This window comes from Rhinatrema bivittatum, chromosome 4 (assembly GCF_901001135.1).
Source record: "Rhinatrema bivittatum chromosome 4, aRhiBiv1.1, whole genome shotgun sequence".
Taxonomy (NCBI): Eukaryota; Metazoa; Chordata; class Amphibia; order Gymnophiona; family Rhinatrematidae; genus Rhinatrema; species Rhinatrema bivittatum.
Genome location: NC_042618.1, coordinates 22,374,635 through 22,391,381, shown reverse-complemented (window position 1 = coordinate 22,391,381; position 16,747 = coordinate 22,374,635). Strand labels below are relative to the sequence as shown.

Genomic DNA, 16,747 nt, shown 5'->3' with positions numbered 1-16,747 from the left:
AAAATGAATATAATATTCTTTCAAGTATATTGAAAGCAAGAAGCCTGCGACGGAGTTAACAGGATTGCTGAATGACCCAGAGATAAAAGGGGCACACAGGGACGACAAGGCCATAGAAAAAAAAAAAAAACAAATTAATTATTTTCTTCAATTTTTTTCTCAGAAAGATTGTTAGGGAATTAACCCATCATAATGATTCAGAGGAACTGAAACAAATCATTGTGAAAATGTAAAGTGCAATAGGACAAATTGGTGAACTAAAGAATAGCAAATCGCCAGGACCAGAGGGTATTCACCTCAGAGTTCTGAAAGAACTTAAATATGAAAGTGCAGACCAGTTAAAGTGTAACCTATCATTAAAAATAATGACAATACCTAAAGATTGGAGGCTGGCCAATGTAACACCAGTTTTTAAAAAGGGCTTCCAGGGTACTCGTAGAAACTAGAGACCGCTGAGCCTGATGTTGGTACTTGGGGAAAACGGTGCAAGAATTGTTAAAATTACTGGGCCGTGTAGGTAAACCTGGCCCAGTGGAGGAGATAAACCAACATGGATTTAGCGAAGGGAAGTCTTGCCTTAGTAATCTGCTGGATATTTTTAGAAGGTGTCAACAAACATGGATTTTTCAGAAGGCAATTGACAAAGTCCCTCAGAAAATTAAAAAATTTATGGGTAGGAGGAAATCTCCTACTGTGGATTGATAAGTGGTTAAAAAACAAAGAAAGTAGAACTAAATGGTCAGTTGTTTTTTTTTTTAAGGAGATAGGAAAATAGCGGGGGGGGGGGGGGGGGGGTGGTGCTGGTGTTTAACATATTCATAAATGATCTGGAAAGGCAGAGCAGAGAGTGAGATGATCAGATTTGCAGATGCCACGGAATTATTCAGCGTTATCGAAAGAGCAGCGGATTGTGAGGAAATGCAGAGGGACCGTGTAAGGCTGGGGGTGGGGGCCTGGGCATCTAAAGTGAAGCGGGAGAACATGAATGCATTGACCCATGCATGGTGTGACCGCACCTCGAGTATTGCGTGCAGTTCTGGTGACTCCATCTTGACTAAAAAAGATATAGCAAAACTAGGGAAGGTACAGAGAAGAGCCACATAGAAAGGTAACGAGGACGTAATGGCTTCCCCATGCAGAAAGGTTAAACAGTTAGGGCTCTTCCGCTCAGAAAGGAGGCGACTGAGAAGGGATATGATAGAGGTTTATTAAGCCGGGAATGGAGTAGACAGGTAAATCGGAGACGTTTGTTTAACCTTTTCAAATTATACTGACACTAGGGAAGACACCACGAGACTAATGGGTAGCAGATTTAAACCAAATTGGAGAAAGCTGTTTTTTGTTTTTTTCACTCAGTATACAGTTGTGCTGTGGAATTTGTCGCCTCAGGACGCGATCAAGGTTTCTAGCATAGCTGGGTTTTAAAAAGGGTTTGGTCGAATTCCTAGAGGCAAAGCTTCTAAGCTATTAACCAGGCAGGTATGAGAAAGTCGCTGCCTATCCATGGGCGTGAACAGCAATAAAGGAAAAAAAAAATGGTCTGCCAGGTAACTTGTGACCTGGATTGCCCACTATTGGAAACAGGATTCTGGGCTCGATGGACCTTTTGGTCTGACCCGGCAAGGCAAAACGTATATTCCTATGTTCTTATTCGTCAGCTCTGATATTGCTATTGACGGCAACGTTTGAGAGTCTCTGGCTCATGGATTGCGGCACCTTGTGATGCAGAGAGGACCCGAGTTCAATTCGGATCAGGTCTTCCGGTCCCCAGGTGGGCCGGGACTGGTGATGCTTGCTGCGGAGGCAGTATTCACAGCCCCTTGGTGAGGGAGGGGGGGTCATAGTCATCGTGCAGTGGCAATACCTAGTGGCTGAATTTAAGGCCCGTATTTTCAGGGTTCCAGAAGGAGCCCCGATGTATGGACCCCGAGTGAGGAGTGAGGACTCTCCGTGCAGTGACGGGCTAAAGTGAGTCGGGAGGAGCTAGGTACCTGCAAAATTAAGGCCCATCCCTACTTTGGCTCTAACTGAACTGAAAATATAACATAGCAGGGGGAACCTGCCAGGCCTCCCTTCTCCCACCTCCAAAAAGAAAAACCTTCCAAGACTATTTGAGTCCTGTCTGAGGCAAGGGACATGTGTGGGCTTAGAAACCCAGGTAGATTGTTCAGTGTCTTTGGTCAAAAATCGTGAAAGCTGTGAAAGGCAATTGTATGTTCAGGAATCTGATTTTTAGTCAGGTTTTCCTCTACATGTGTTCACTCTAGATAAACTGCGTAAAGCGGGTTACAGCTTTAGAATATTAAATATTGGAATATCAGCCAAAATGAACTAAAATAAACAAAAAGAATACAAATTATATCTGAGTCAAAGCTGATTAAAATAAGCAAAAGAACTGATTGAGTGATTTCATCTCTCATGGCTGAAAGGCTGAGGTTAATATATTCTGGTTTAAACAGTCCCCCGCTTAGCATCTGCATGTAATTTTAACTTCCTTATATTAATAATGATTTAGAATTGCCGGCCTTTAGAGGATAAACATAACATTTAGCCCACACTCCATAGTCGGTCAGCTAGAGTGCATGAGAGAGCCGCTGCATCTTAAGACATTTTAGCCACTAAAATTCTGGGCGCTCTGAGGGGGGCTTTGGGTTAATGGTTCTCGGTGCTAGGCAGCTGTGTGCAGGGGATTTGAGAGAGAGACTGGGAGAAGCACACAGGGATCCCCAGCTTGGGCAGAAAGTGAGGTGGAAAATCCAGAGATGAGCAGTGCTCCGTGGTACTGCACCAAGTCGTAAACTGGACGGACTTAGATGGACCTTACGGATCCTTATGTCCCTCAGATTTTGCGGTTCTGTGAATTCATGTGCCAGCATGGACATTTACTTGTGTTTTCATTTTTTTTAAATGTAAGAGCCGCTGTCCTGGGTGAGAGCACAAAGGTGCTGGTACACGTGGGGGAACGTGTATAAGAAATGCTGTGGTTCCAGTGTCGTATTGATTTAGGGATTTCTCACAGGGCAAGCAGGATGGTAGTCCTCACATACAGGTGACATCATCAGGATGGAGCCCAATCACGGAAAACTTCTGACAAAGTTTCCAGAACTTTGACTGGCCCTACTGGGCATGCCCAGCATGGCACTAACCCTGTAGCCAGCAGGGGTCCCCCTCCAGTCTTCTTTTTTCCGTGCAGCAGTAGCCTCGCGGTTTAGGAGCTCTGAAGAGATTCCTGACAGGAATTTTCCTCACGGAATTAACTAGAGTTAAATTGCCCCACAGGGGTCTCTCCTTTAACTTTTCTCAGGCCGCGGTACTCCGGTAAGTTTTTTGGCCGTCTTCCGTCGATTACTGTTGAGTTTGGCACTTGTGGCCTACTGGCCGTCGACCATCCCGCGGCTCGATTTTTTTCGGTGGCCATGACGTCGGGGTTCCGTCGGTTCCCGGACTGTACTCGCACCATGTCGATAATAGACCCCCATGGAGTCTGTGTAATGTGTTTAGGCCATGAGCACGATGTCCTGACTTGTACCAAATGTGCCCTCATGACACCAAAAGGTCGCAAAGCCAGAATGGAGAAGATGGAACTCCTCTTCCGTGCTCAGACCCCGACGCCGTCCATCGCATCGACATCATCGGAACCGGCACCGTCGACGTCACACCAGCATCGTCCACCGTTCGGTGACCGTCCACCATCGACGTCTTCACAGCCATTGATGCCCCTACTCCCCCTCAGGATCGAGGGGATCGCAGGGAGAAACATCAACATCGCGCAGGACTCGGACTGTCAAGGGAGCAAAATCATCGACCTCGCCACCGTCCGAGCCACCGTCGAAGAAGCCCCGTCCAGGAAAGGCACCGACCATTCCTGCGACCGGGTCACCGAGGCCACCCTCACCCGACCGGGATTTGGGAGTCGCGATTCCGCCTGTAAAGGTGGTCCCTCCGACTGTGCCTCTGCCTCCCTCTTCTCCGGAGTCGGGGCTTCTTGCTCCAGGTCTCCGAGAAGTACTGGACCGGCTGGTTCAGGAGGCCATCGACAAGGCGATGCAACGGCTCCAGGTTCCTCAGACACCGGCACCGAGAGTGGAACCGGTCACCAACCCGATTGCAGCAGCGCTGGCTCCACTGCTATGCCAAATGGAGGCGCTCATGACGGCCCTTCCACCGGTGGTTCCCGGGTCTCTGATGGCTCCGGTGCCCTCCCCGTTGACAACTTCATCGGGAGGAGAAACACCATTCCGCATTCCTCCTTCGGGAGTTCTGCCTCAGCCATCGATGCCAATTCGTCCCTCGCCACCGATTCAACCATCGGTGCTGATACGTCCATCGGCGCCTTCGATGCCAGCACTGATGGCTTCCATGCCATCCTCGGTGTCCCCGGTGATTCCTTCGATTTTTTTCGGAGCCTCAACCGGGGCTTTCAGGTATCCAACCCCCTTCTCGTCCTACAGATCAGTCTGCTGATCATTTTGACACCTGGGGTGATGATACTTCCACAGACACCGATGACTTACCTTCACCTCCTTCTCCTACTGAAAGTAGAAAGCGTTCTCCTCCAGAGGACCTTTCTTTCATTAATTTTGTGAAGGAAATGTCTGAGTTGGTCCCTTTCAACTTCAGACGGAACAGGATGATAGGCACCAGATGATGGAGTTGCTCCAGTTCCTGGATGCTCCTAAGGTGATTACTTCTATTCCCATTCATCAAGTTCTTCTTGACCTCCTCAAAAAGAACTGGGAGAACCCTGGATCCATTGCTCCACTCAGGGGCTGACACTACCTATTTAGTGTCAGGGGCTGACACTACCTATTTAGTGCAGTCAACCCCTGGCTTTCAAAAATCTCAGCTCGACCACCACTCAGTTGTGGTAGAATCGGCTCAAAAGAAAGCAAAAAGGATGAAACCTCACTCATCTGCTCCTCCTGTTAAGGAACAGAAGTTCCTAGACAATATTGGTCGACGAGTGTGCCAAGGAGCCATGCTCATCTCCAGAATTGCTGCTTACCAGCTCTATATGACCCAATACAATAGGGTCATCTTCAAACAGATTCAGGACTTCTCTGAAACCCGCCTGACCAATTCCAAGACCAGCTTCAAACCCTTGTAACAAAGGGTTTGAGGCAGGAAAGTATGAGATAAGAACAGCTTACGATATCTTCGACACCTCTACTAGAGTGTCTGCAGCTGCTATTTCGGCAAGACGATGGGCCTGGCTCATATCTTCTGACCTTCGCCCAGAGGTATAAGACCGGCTATCTGACCTACCATGTGTAGGGGACAATCTGTTCGGTAAACAGATCCAGCAGATGGTGGCTGAATTAAAGGACCATCATGAGACCCTTAAACAGCTCTCATCGATACCTTCCGACTTCCCCTCAAGACAGCCCTTCAGGAAGGACTCTAAGAAGTCTTTCTTCCGTCCAAGGAAGTCCTATCCTCCACCAGCAAGGTCCCGAACTACGAGACCTTATCAAAAGCCTCAGCCTCGCCAGGCCCGAAAGCAAAAGCCAGAAACAGCTCCCCAGCCGGGGCCTGTTTCAGGTTTTTGACTTTCACTTGGAGAGCAGCAGCCTGATTCCTCTGCCAAGCATACCAGTAGGAGGTCGATTGTGCCACTTTCACAACATGTGGCACTCAATCACAACCAACCAATGGGTGCTAGCAATCATTGCTCAGGGTTACCACCTAAACTTTCTCGCTCTGCCACCGGACTCACCACCCCTGCAAGCGTGAGAGTATCCGACCACTCCGTCCTTCTGGGCAGGACGTTTCCCTCCTTCTTCAGTTAAGAGCAATAGAACCGGTCCCAGTCTCTCAGCAAGGCCTAGGGTTCTATTCCTGGTACTTTCTGATCCCCCAAAAATCCGGGGGAGTTCGTCCAATTCTGGACCTACGTGCTCTCAACAAGTACCTCCAGCAGGAAAAGTTCAAGATGGTAACCTTGGGCTCGCTTCTACCTCTTCTACGAAGAGGAGACTGGCTCTGCTCTCTGGACCTGCAGGACGCATACACACACATTGCGATCACTCCAACTCATCGCAAGTACCTCAGGTTTTTAGTAGGCCCCAAGCACTATCAATACTGAGTGCTTCCGTTCGGCCTAGCGTCTGCACCACAAGTCTTCACCAAATGCCTCGTAGTTGTCACAGCTTTCCTCAGGAAAGAAGGTGTTCACGTCTACCCCTATCTGGACGACTGGTTAATCAGGGCTCCAACCCAGCAAGCCGCTCGGTCGTCCCTCGATTTGACCCTACACACTCTAATTTCTTTAGGATTTCTCGTCAATTACAGAAAATCCTGTTTAGTCCCATCTCAAAACTTGTCGTTCATTGGGGCAAACTTGGACACTTTGCAGGCAAAAGCCTTTCTACCTCGACAACGAGCGCTAACACTCGTGGGCCCCTCGCTCACCAGTTGCAATCTCAACCTACAGCAACAGCTCGCCAATTCCTCATCCTGCTGGGACACATGGCGTCCTCCGTCCATGTTACACCATGGCCCACCTGGCCATGAGCTCATGCATTGGACTCTGAGGTCACATGGATTCAAGCTTCAGCCTCTGCCGACCATTGTCCACATCACCAGCTCACTCCGTCTGTCTCTCGCCTGGTGAAAGACCAACCAATCTCCTCCAGGGACTGCCCTTTCAAGTGCCAGATCCTCAAGTCATTCTCACCACCGACGCTTCCAACCTCGGGTGGGGAGCCCACATGGACGATCTACAGACACAAGGGTCTTGGTTTCCAAGGGAAGCCAAACACCAGAATAAATTTCCTGGAACTTCGAGCAATCCGATATGCCCTCAGAGTTTTTCAGGATCGCCTATCAAACCAGATCATCCTAATTCAGACGGACAACCAGGTGGCCATGTGGTACATCAACATCAGGGAGGCACAGGCTCCTTCCTTTTGTGTCAGGAAGCTGCGCAGATTTGGGCAGAAGCCCTCTCCCACTCGATGTACCTCAGGCCACCTACTTCCCGGGAGTGGACAATGTGTTGGCAGACAAGCTGAGTCGTGTCTTCCAGCCGCACGAGTGGTCTCTCAACCCCTCGATTGCGACCTCAATCTTCCGACAGTGGGAATATCCTCAGATAGACCTCTTTGCATCCCCTCGGAACCAAAAAGTAGACAACTACTGCTCCCTCATTCGGAGCGAGCACTCTCAGCCCAGAGATGCCTTCTCCCTCTTGTGGGCAACCGGTCTGCTCTATGCATTCCCTCCACTTCCTCTTCTCTCGAAGACTCTCGTGAAGCTACGTCAGGACAAGGGCACCATGATCCTGTTAGCACCTCACTGGCCACGCCAAGTGTGGTTTCCCATACTCCAGGATCTCTCCATCTGCAGGCACATTCCCTTGGGAACGCACCCGCTTCTGATCACTCAGAACGACTGATGTCTACGTTATCCCAATCTTCAGCCTTGTCCCTGACGGCATGGATGTTGAAAGGTTAATCCTTCAACCACTTAACCTTTCAGATTCGGTTTCTCGTGTCCTGATTGCTTCACAGAAGCCTTCCACCAGAAAGTCTTATTCCTATAAATGGAAAAGGTACACATCATGGTGCACTTCGCAGTCCTTTGATCCCTTTTCCTGTCCAATACCAAGGTTTTTGGACTATCTCTGGCATTTGTCAGAGTCAGGTCTAAAAACCTCTTCCATCAGAATGCATGTCAGTGCGGTAGCCGCCTTCCATAAAGGTGTCGGGGTTGTCCCTATATCAGTACAACCCCTCATAACACGTTTTTTGAAGGGCTTGCTCCATATCAAGCCACCTTTAGGTCCTCCGGCCCCTTCTTGGGACTTTAATCTGGTTCTCGGTCGGCTCATGAAACCACCATTCGAGCCTCTTCACTCCTGTGACCTAAAATATCTCACATGGAAAGTGATTTTCCTTTTGGCTATCACTTCAGCTCGCAGGGTTAGTGAGTTACAGGCCCTAGTTACCTATCCGCCTTACACTAAACTCCTGCAGGACCGGGTGGTACTCCGCACTCACCCTAAATTCTTACCTAAGGTAGTTTCGGAGTTTCACATTAATCAATCCATCATACTACCTACCTTCTTTCCCAGGCCCCACTCCAACCCAGGGGAACAGGCTCTGCATTCCCTTGACTGTAAATGGGCTCTAGCTTTCTACCTAGACTGTACAGTTGCCCACAGGAAGAGCACTCATTTATTCGTCTGTTTCCATCCCAACAAATTAGGGCAACTTGTGGGTAAGCAGATTCTCTCCTCCTGGTTGGCGGACTGCATATCTCTTTGCTATCAGCAAGCAGGCATTCCTTTTCAAGACCATGTTAAAGCACACTCTGTGAGGGCCATGGCGACTTCAGTAGCGCACCTACGATCGGTGCCGCTTCCTGACATTTGCAGGGCTGCTATCTGGAGTTCTCTCCATACTTTTGCAGCCCATATTGCTTGGACAAAGCCGGAAGACAGGATTCCATCTTCAGCCAGTCTGTCTGCGTAACCTTTTTCCAACGTAACGTACCCACACCCTTCCGCCTGCCCGGTGGGGTTCAGGATGCCCTCTACCAAATTCCACCCCAGTTGTTTGCCTGTTGCACGCCGTTGGGTACATTTGGTGCATGTTCGGACATCCTCAGCTCGGTACTCACCCATATGTGAGGACTACCATCCTGCTTGTCTGTGAGAAAACAAATGTTGCTTACCTGTAACAGGTGTTCTCACAGGACAGCAGGATGATAGTCCTCACGAAACCCCCGCGGTGTTGGGTTCGTAACGTTTGGTTATTTTATTTTTCGGCACTGCCTGTAGCTTTCAAATAAGACTGAAGGGGACCCCTGCTGGCTGCAGGGTTAGTGCCATGCTGGGCATGCCCAGTAGGGGCCAGTCAAAGTACTGGAAACTTTGACAGAAGTTCTCCATGACTGGGCTCCATCCTGATGATGTCACCCATATGTGAGGTCTACCATCCTGCTGTCCTGTGAGAACACCTGTTACAGGTAAGCAACATTTGCTGTCTTGACCCTTGGGGCTGTATAGATAGCTGGTGGGTTTTATTAGCCTCTGATTTGACTTTAGGTTTCCCCTCCTCTCCCCCTCCCCGCAGGTTACGAGGGCGTCGCAGAGTTCTTCACGGACCTCTTGAACCATATCGCCTCGGTCCTGCAAGCCCAGGCGGCCGAGCTGCCGCACCTAAACCGCGGCGTGCTGCTGTCCGAGCAGGGCGGCGGCGGCATGGGAGAGCGGACCTGCGCCGTCAGCGCGAGCTGCTGCAGCGTGCTGGGGAAGGACTCCTGGATCGTGGAGAGCGAGGCCAACGGCTCTGTGAAAGTGCAGCACCAGAGACTAGGCTGCAACTCGGCGCTATCCCCGAGCTTCCAGCAGCACTGCGTGGCCACGCTGGCAACCAAGGCTTCCTCCCAATAGCCAGGGGGGGACGGAAATGGACAGGGAAACCACCACCGCCATGCGCGCGCTCGCCACGAGGCTCAAATCATGATCACAAAATCAGAAGAAGGTGGAATAGTACAAGTACTGTTTTATTTTAATTTTTACTTGATCGAAAGAAAGAGATAAAAAAAAAAAAGGGGGGAAAGGGTAGATGTCGTCATCCAGCAGTGGAAAAGGGGATAAAATCCCAGCCGATTCCAGCTCTAGTATAAGTTTACATATTTCTTTACTTTATTTTTAACACTAGACCTTAAAGTCGTTGGTTTTGTTTGGTTTTTAATTCTTAGTCTGCGTGAGCACTGTTCCGTAAGTCAGACCTCACTGGATTCAATGGGATCCGAAAGATTCGTGGTAGAAAAAAAACTGGCTTTTTGACTGTGCAAAAGTTCGTTTGCCTTGGTCTGTTTCCGCTCTCTTTGTCGCACCTTGTTTATAAAATCGTAGTTTCATTTAATTTTATTTTTCTACTTTTTTTTTTTTTTTTTTAAAGATTTTATCAGTACTGGGTGACTGTTTCATGCACACGTGTTTTTTGGAGGAAAGGGGGAAACGCTGCCATTCCAAAAATAGGGCTAGTCTCTTGTGAAAAGAAATGAGAGATAAGAAGAGATTGTCACGTGATAGTCCGGACCAAACTAAAAAGGTTGTGGGGGAGGGGAGAGAAACGCCAAAAATCAAAACAAAAGCACGCAGCTCAGGTAGTAGCACCGGGGCGGTTTGGTCAGATCAGCTGGGGTTTGGACAGTGACATCAATCCGTTGGTCCTGGCCCCCATTTCTCATCTGTCATAAGCCGCCCATCCCTGCAGGCTTCTACGTCGGCTCCTGAAGCGGAGCGCGTGCCGGTGCTGAACCCTGCTCACAGGTTTCCAGCCTGCGCTATTTAAAGCGTTCCACCGGGTGCGGTTGAAACCCCATTCTTTTAATGTATGTTTGATTATATTTTAGGGGGCTGCAGGGGGAGCTGATTGGGGGGTGAGGGTGTATCATAAATCTATTTCCGTGTCATCTTGCAAGGATGCGTTTCCTGGTGAGAGCATCTCTCTGTTTTTCGTTCCTGCAGTCCATCCCTCCCTACGAATCTGGGGTGGGAGGGGCTTCCAAAACTGAGCACCAAGCACGATGGCACGACTCCAGTAGAAAAAGGATAGGCTGGTATCTACCAGAAATGTAATGCAAATATGGAAGGCAATGATCAGGAAAAGAGTCTTCCTCTCAAATAAACCACTTCCCCAGCAGCCTCTGGTTATATGTGTGTGTCTGTCTGTCTTGCTGCATGTTTTACCTGGAAAGCACTCACTCATATCACTGCTGGAGTCTTCTTCAGAGCTGCACTAACACATTTCGCAAAAGAGGAGCATCTTAGCTTTCCAGTGTTCCAGAGAATGCCTTAAGGAGAAAGGGAAGAGAGAAATCTTCCCTTTTCTCTTCGTGAAATGAAAGAAATTTGCAAGGCTCTTACTCCATGGCCCTGACCTGTACCTTTTGGTGAGACAGACGCAGGTATAGCTGCAGGCCACGGATGCCAGTCTTACTCTGGGTAACAGGATGCACCAAAAAAAAAAAAATCAATATAAATACCAACATTAAAATAGAATAAAGTGAGGAAAAGATTTTCACAAATCACATGACTGAACACATTTATGCAAGGAAGATGTATCGGCTAAGCACTTTAAAGGGATCGTCAGTCCTATAGTAAATTATAGAGCAGCAATTTTCAAATTGATGATAAATAAGTCACATATATTGGTGCAGAGTCCACTCGTACATTTTACTACTCGCGGTATTTGCCCGTTTTTCAAAGGGAAAATTCAGGAGGGCTTTTATTTGAAAACCACTTCAGGCACAAAGTGCATGCGGTCATTGGCACCTCTTGTTTTGTGCGGGTAGAGTTGTTGTTTTTTTTTGCTTGAAAAGCATGCATATAGATTTGAAAATGCAGTCTACGTGTGTGTTTCCTCCCCCCCCCCCCCCCGACCTAACCTCGCTCCGCATTTGAGGGTGAGCAATTCTCAGATAGCAGATTTACGCATTTAAAATACTTTTTCTTTTTTTTTTCTTTTTTACCCATGTGAATCACTTTGAAAATTGCCCTGCCTGTGTTTAAGAAGGCCGCCCTCCAGAGCTCTTAAATTCCGAAGCTGGAGTAATGTGATTATTGTTAACATAAAATTTGATATTGCATTTTCTCCAGATGTTGGAAAATAAGCAAAATAATTTCCTGCGTCTCGAGCTTCACAAAGCTTAAGAGCATCCTGGAATCCCGGGTGTAGCATGACGTCACAAGGCCAAAGAGCCGTGTGGAATCCTGGGGGTAATATGACATCACAGAGGGGAGGAGCCAGCTGGGACCTAAAGTGGTGCTATCCAGCCCGTCTCTGGAAAGCTTTTATAAACTTCAGTAAAATAATCCTTACGGCAAGGAGGACTTAAACCATAGCCATCTGCAGAGTCAGACGGTATCCTTACATGCATGGAGTTCACCGTGGATGTTTAGAAGTTCGTTAAATTATTATCTTTGTATTAAGCTGAGGGGGGGGGGAGGTTCTTTACAACTTATGTGCTATTGCTGCTTTATATAATCAATGACATGAGTTCTAGAAATCATGAAAGCTACCTTCGCCAGAAGTATTGAAAAAATTACCATTGATTTCACAGCTATGTGCACTGCGAAGCAGCCCATAAAATGGACTGCATTGCACAAAGGCATTTTAACTTGTTTCATTTGGATATGATTTGTGTCCTGTCTGGAATGCGTACAGCGTTTTTGCTTCTGGCAAGTGTAATCTTGTATTTCTTCGTCAACCAGCAGGGCTGAACTAGCCACAACACATGGGGTGATGTCATCTGATGGTGCTGAATGGGCCCAACTCTCAGAGCTCAGTAAAAGCTTACTGAGAAGGTGTGGTGCTCCCCACATACGCACTCTCTTGTGAGCCACTCAATCTGATTTTCTCCAAGCTTCCGCATGAAGATTGTAACTCTCTCACTTGATATTTTTCCAAATTTTTCTGCCTCGTTGCAGTTCTTTTTTTTTTTTTTTTTTTTTTTTTATTAATAGAGTTGCTCTTTCAAGTTGTCCGGAGAGAGGCCCAAGAAGAAGGCAATCATTAGTGGCTTCAAATCTTGTGTCTGCAGGTACCAGATGTCCATCACCAATGCCCATGATATCTGTTACAAGTGTTTGGGCCCAGACGATGACATCGCAAAGTAATTACAGTTGATGTAGAATGTCCTCGGCCCCAGCAGTTCTGGACCTGGAAAATTTAGGATCTCCGAAGTGCACTTAAGGACCACGCTCATTAGTCTGATCGTAGAAACTGGGCCGCTTTAAGCCACATAGAGTTGAGCAAGGGCTCCTTCCTTCACTGCTCTGCGATGAAACCTCCTTTTGCTGCATATGTAACATATATATATATATATATAAAACATACAAATATATAACATACAAACTCTCATTCTCATCCACAAAGCCCTCCACAACTAAAATATGCTCTGGTTCAAAGAACCCTCACCTTTCACAACACAAACTGACCCACAAGACAGCAGCACAGAGCAACACTGCTTACTCTCTCACCCGAACAGTCTAAACTCGGCTCCACTAAAGCTCGGGCACTATTCTTAACGGGACCTGCCCTATGGAACAAGCTCCCATCCTCCCTACGGCAAGAATCCTGCCCAAAAAATGTAAACAGAACCTGAAAACGTGCCTCTTCAAACAAGCATACTCCTAACAGCTCACCCCCTCCTCGCTGATTCCTTTTCCCCTCTGACTTCTATGACATCCTACTTGTAATTAGTTATATTTTATGCCACCTAAGTTGTAAACCGTTCAGATTTCCTTTTGTTCGTTACCTGTCTTCATTTATTCTTGTACGTTATGTTCCAGAGTTCACTGTTGCCTAATTTTATGTTCATTGTTCTTTGTTTCACTGTAAAGCTCTTTTAGCTGCATTTCGTTTATTGTGAACCAATGAGATGTTCCCAACGTTCATCAGTATATAAAAGCTTCTAAATAATAATAAATAAATATGTAGGCTCAGGGTCGAGAGAGGTGCAAAAATGCTTGGTGCTGGATGCCTAAGTGGGGCTTGTCCCCAAGGTATAGCTCATCTGAGCCAAAGAGAAAGAACAAACATAACGGCAAAAAAAAAGATTATTACTGACGTCCTCTCCAACTATTCAGCTTTACAAACCCTACCACTTCCTCAGAGATGCTCCGTGTTTATCCCGTGCTTTCTTGAAATCAGATATGGGGAGGTCGTGCCATGTATCCACCACCTTTTCTGTGAAGTAATATTTCCTTAGATTATTCCTCAGTCTACCCCCTTTTAATTTCATCCCATGACTACTACTTATACTTTCCTTTCAAAGAGGCCTGCCTCCTCTGCATGGAAACCTTGGAAGTACTTAAACATCTCTAACATATGTCCCCTGTCCCCTCTTTCCTGTAGGATGTACATGTTTAGATCTATAAGTCAGTCCTCATCTACTTTAGAACAAAGACCACTGATCAATTTGGATGCCACTGTCTAGACAGACTCCAATTGCTTTATATCCTTTTGAAGATGCGATCGCCAGAATGGTAGACAGTATTCTGCTGACTATTCCTCAGCCTGTACACCCAAGCATTTTTCTGGCTTTTGCTGTCAACTTATCCACCTGTTTGGCCACCTTAAGATCATCAGGTATGATTGCCCCAGATCCTTCTTTCCTACTTAGAGGAATTTCTGCTGCATGCTGTACCTCTCTTCTAAATGTAATTCTGCATTTTTTTAGCATTAAATCTTAGCTTCCAAATCCCAGGCCATTCCTTGAGCTTCGCTAGATTCCCTCCTCTGTTGTCACACCTTCCTGGCTGTCTACCCTGTTGCAGATTTTGTATCCTTGGCAAAAAGACAAAACCTTTCCTGATATTCCACAATGTCGCTCGTGGAAAGAAACGGCATATTGACCGACCCAGGCAGCACACCACTAATAACATCCCTCTCTTCAAGCAGTTACCCTTCGTCGCCAACCAGCCAGTGACTTTGGGGCCCACATCAAGGGCGCTTAATTATTTATAAGTCAACCTATGTGGAACTGTGTCAAAGATGTTCTTGAAGTCCAAGTAACACTACATCTAGCGCGCTCCCCTGATCCCACTCTCTGGTCATCCAATCGGAGAAATTGATTAGATTTGTCTGACAAGACCTACCTCTGGTAAAAAACCATGTTGCCTCAGGACTTGTAAGCCATTAGATTCCAGAAACTGCACTGTCCTCAATTTTAGCAGTGAATCCCATTAATTTGCCCCCCACAGAGATACCAGCCTGTGGTTCTCAGCCTCCTTACTTTCATGCTTGTGAATAGAGGAACTACATGAGCCTGTCGCCAGTCCTCTGTAGCTACTCCTGACTCCAAAGAAGCCATTGAGAAGATCAGCCAGCAGAGCTGCCAGAACTTCTCTTATGTTCTCTTAAAACCCGGGGATATATCCCATCCGGCCCCATCGTTTCATCTACTTTTAAGTTTAGCTAGCTTCTCCCAAACACACTTTTCTGAAAATTCGTTAAGATTTACTTCCCTTTCAATCCTAATTGTGCTTGTTTTATGTGGTCCTACTCTCGGCCCTTCCACAATGAGCATCAGACAGAAATATTTGTTGAGCAATTTTGCTTTTCCTCGTCAGCCTCTCTCTATTTCTCCCCTTCACCTCTGAGCCTCACAGTGCTGTTTTGCACTTTCGCCTATCACTAACATGTTTGGGGGGGGGGGGAGGTCTTCCCGTTTTATCGTATTTGCTGTTTTTCCCTTCCATTTGCGTCTTTGCATTCCTGACCATTTTCCCAGCTTCTCTTAGATTTTCCAGATGTTGCCACTTGCCTTCCTCTTTCTGTGATCTGTTGTAGTTCATGAACGCTAGCCTTTTCTCTCCTTACCTTTTCACTGCTACTTTAGGAAACCATAAAGGCCTCTCTTTCCTCTTTCTTTTTATTTACTTTCCTAATAAAAAGTTTAGTTGCTTTTTTTTAATAATTTGTTTATGAGTCTTATACATGACAACTGTAATAACAATGTAAATAACATTCATCCAGGTACGTACAGTAAATCTGTTACAATGTATATTGTGAAACTAAATAAAGTTTTTTACATTTTATTTTTCCCCCGTACACACACTCAGATATACTCAATCGTTCTTCCATTCACTACCTCCATCTGCCAAAAGTTCCTGTATTTAAAAGCTCATTATCATAAGCAATCTGTGTTCCATAATATGATACATTTTCTTATAGTAATGTATGTCTTAAACCATAGTTGCAAATAGCCCTTTAATTTCCCCTTTTGTTGCAGATTTGCAATATCCTTCCCCCTTTGAAGTTCAAAACTTGCAGTCTCTTGCATTAACTCAGACCGTATTTTAAACACTGGTACATCCTCCCCACTCCAGGACAACCGAATAGTTTTTTTGGGGTTTTTTTTGCTAATCACAAAGCTACAGATAAAAACGTTATTCCCCACTTTGCAATTTTATGTTCTTAATGTAAATATGCAAGTTTACTTGACCAGTCAACTGGGCACTCCATTATTTTCTCCAGTAAATACCGTACTTGGCCCTCAAAAGGACTGAAATTTAAGCATTCGTATCAGTATAAATAACAAAATTTCAAACATACATCATCATCCCATAGCTTCATTTTTACTCCCACCACTCTTGTTAGACTGTGAATCTTTTAAATTGAATTGCATGCATATTAGCTACAAGTAATTGTTTATATTGCGCAAAAGCATAGGAAATATCCAGTTTCATCATCATCTGCACACCCAGATCTTTACCCCATGCTCTAGCCAGTGATCTCAAATAGGGAGTCTTCAACCTTTTTGCATGGTCATCACCCAAAGAGCAACCCTTATTAGATTTAGGGATAGTGTCAAAAAAACATATCTTTGTTGTCTGAAAATGCAAGATGTACTATTTGGTCCTTGCCTCGGCTTAGACAATAATACCTGGCTCGCAAATAAGCAAAGACCATGATTATTGGGGATTAACCATTCCTCTTGGAGATTTTGAAAGGTCTTACTGTCAGAATTAAATAATTGTCCCAGCAATAAAGGCCTCAGATTTTCCAATCCTAAAAGGTTGACAAGCTAAAACCCCAGGGTCCCTCCTGATAATCTGAGCCATCACTGTCATGCTTTCAGAGCTGATTGCCAGCAAACATTTATTTGTAATCTATTTGGACCTCCTTAGGGGAGTTAAACAAGTTGATGGAATAATATGGTAAAAGCTGTCTTTCAGCTTCTCATCTAAATCAAATTTGTTCCTCAGTGAGACTCGCTCCTGATA

At 46.2% G+C, this 16,747-nt stretch overlaps 1 protein-coding gene across 1 annotated transcript in view; it reads left to right on the top strand.

The window, feature by feature from the left end:
* Positions 1-9,953, top strand: part of LOC115089665 (inositol-tetrakisphosphate 1-kinase) — a 212,500-nt gene extending 202,547 nt beyond the window's left edge. Inside the window, exon 11 of the mRNA XM_029597835.1 lies at positions 9,078-9,953. Coding sequence (XP_029453695.1) covers positions 9,078-9,397 — 320 coding nt within the window. The 3' untranslated portion in view covers positions 9,398-9,953. The remainder of the gene's footprint in view (positions 1-9,077) is intronic.
* Positions 9,954-16,747: the final 6,794 nt, after the last annotated feature.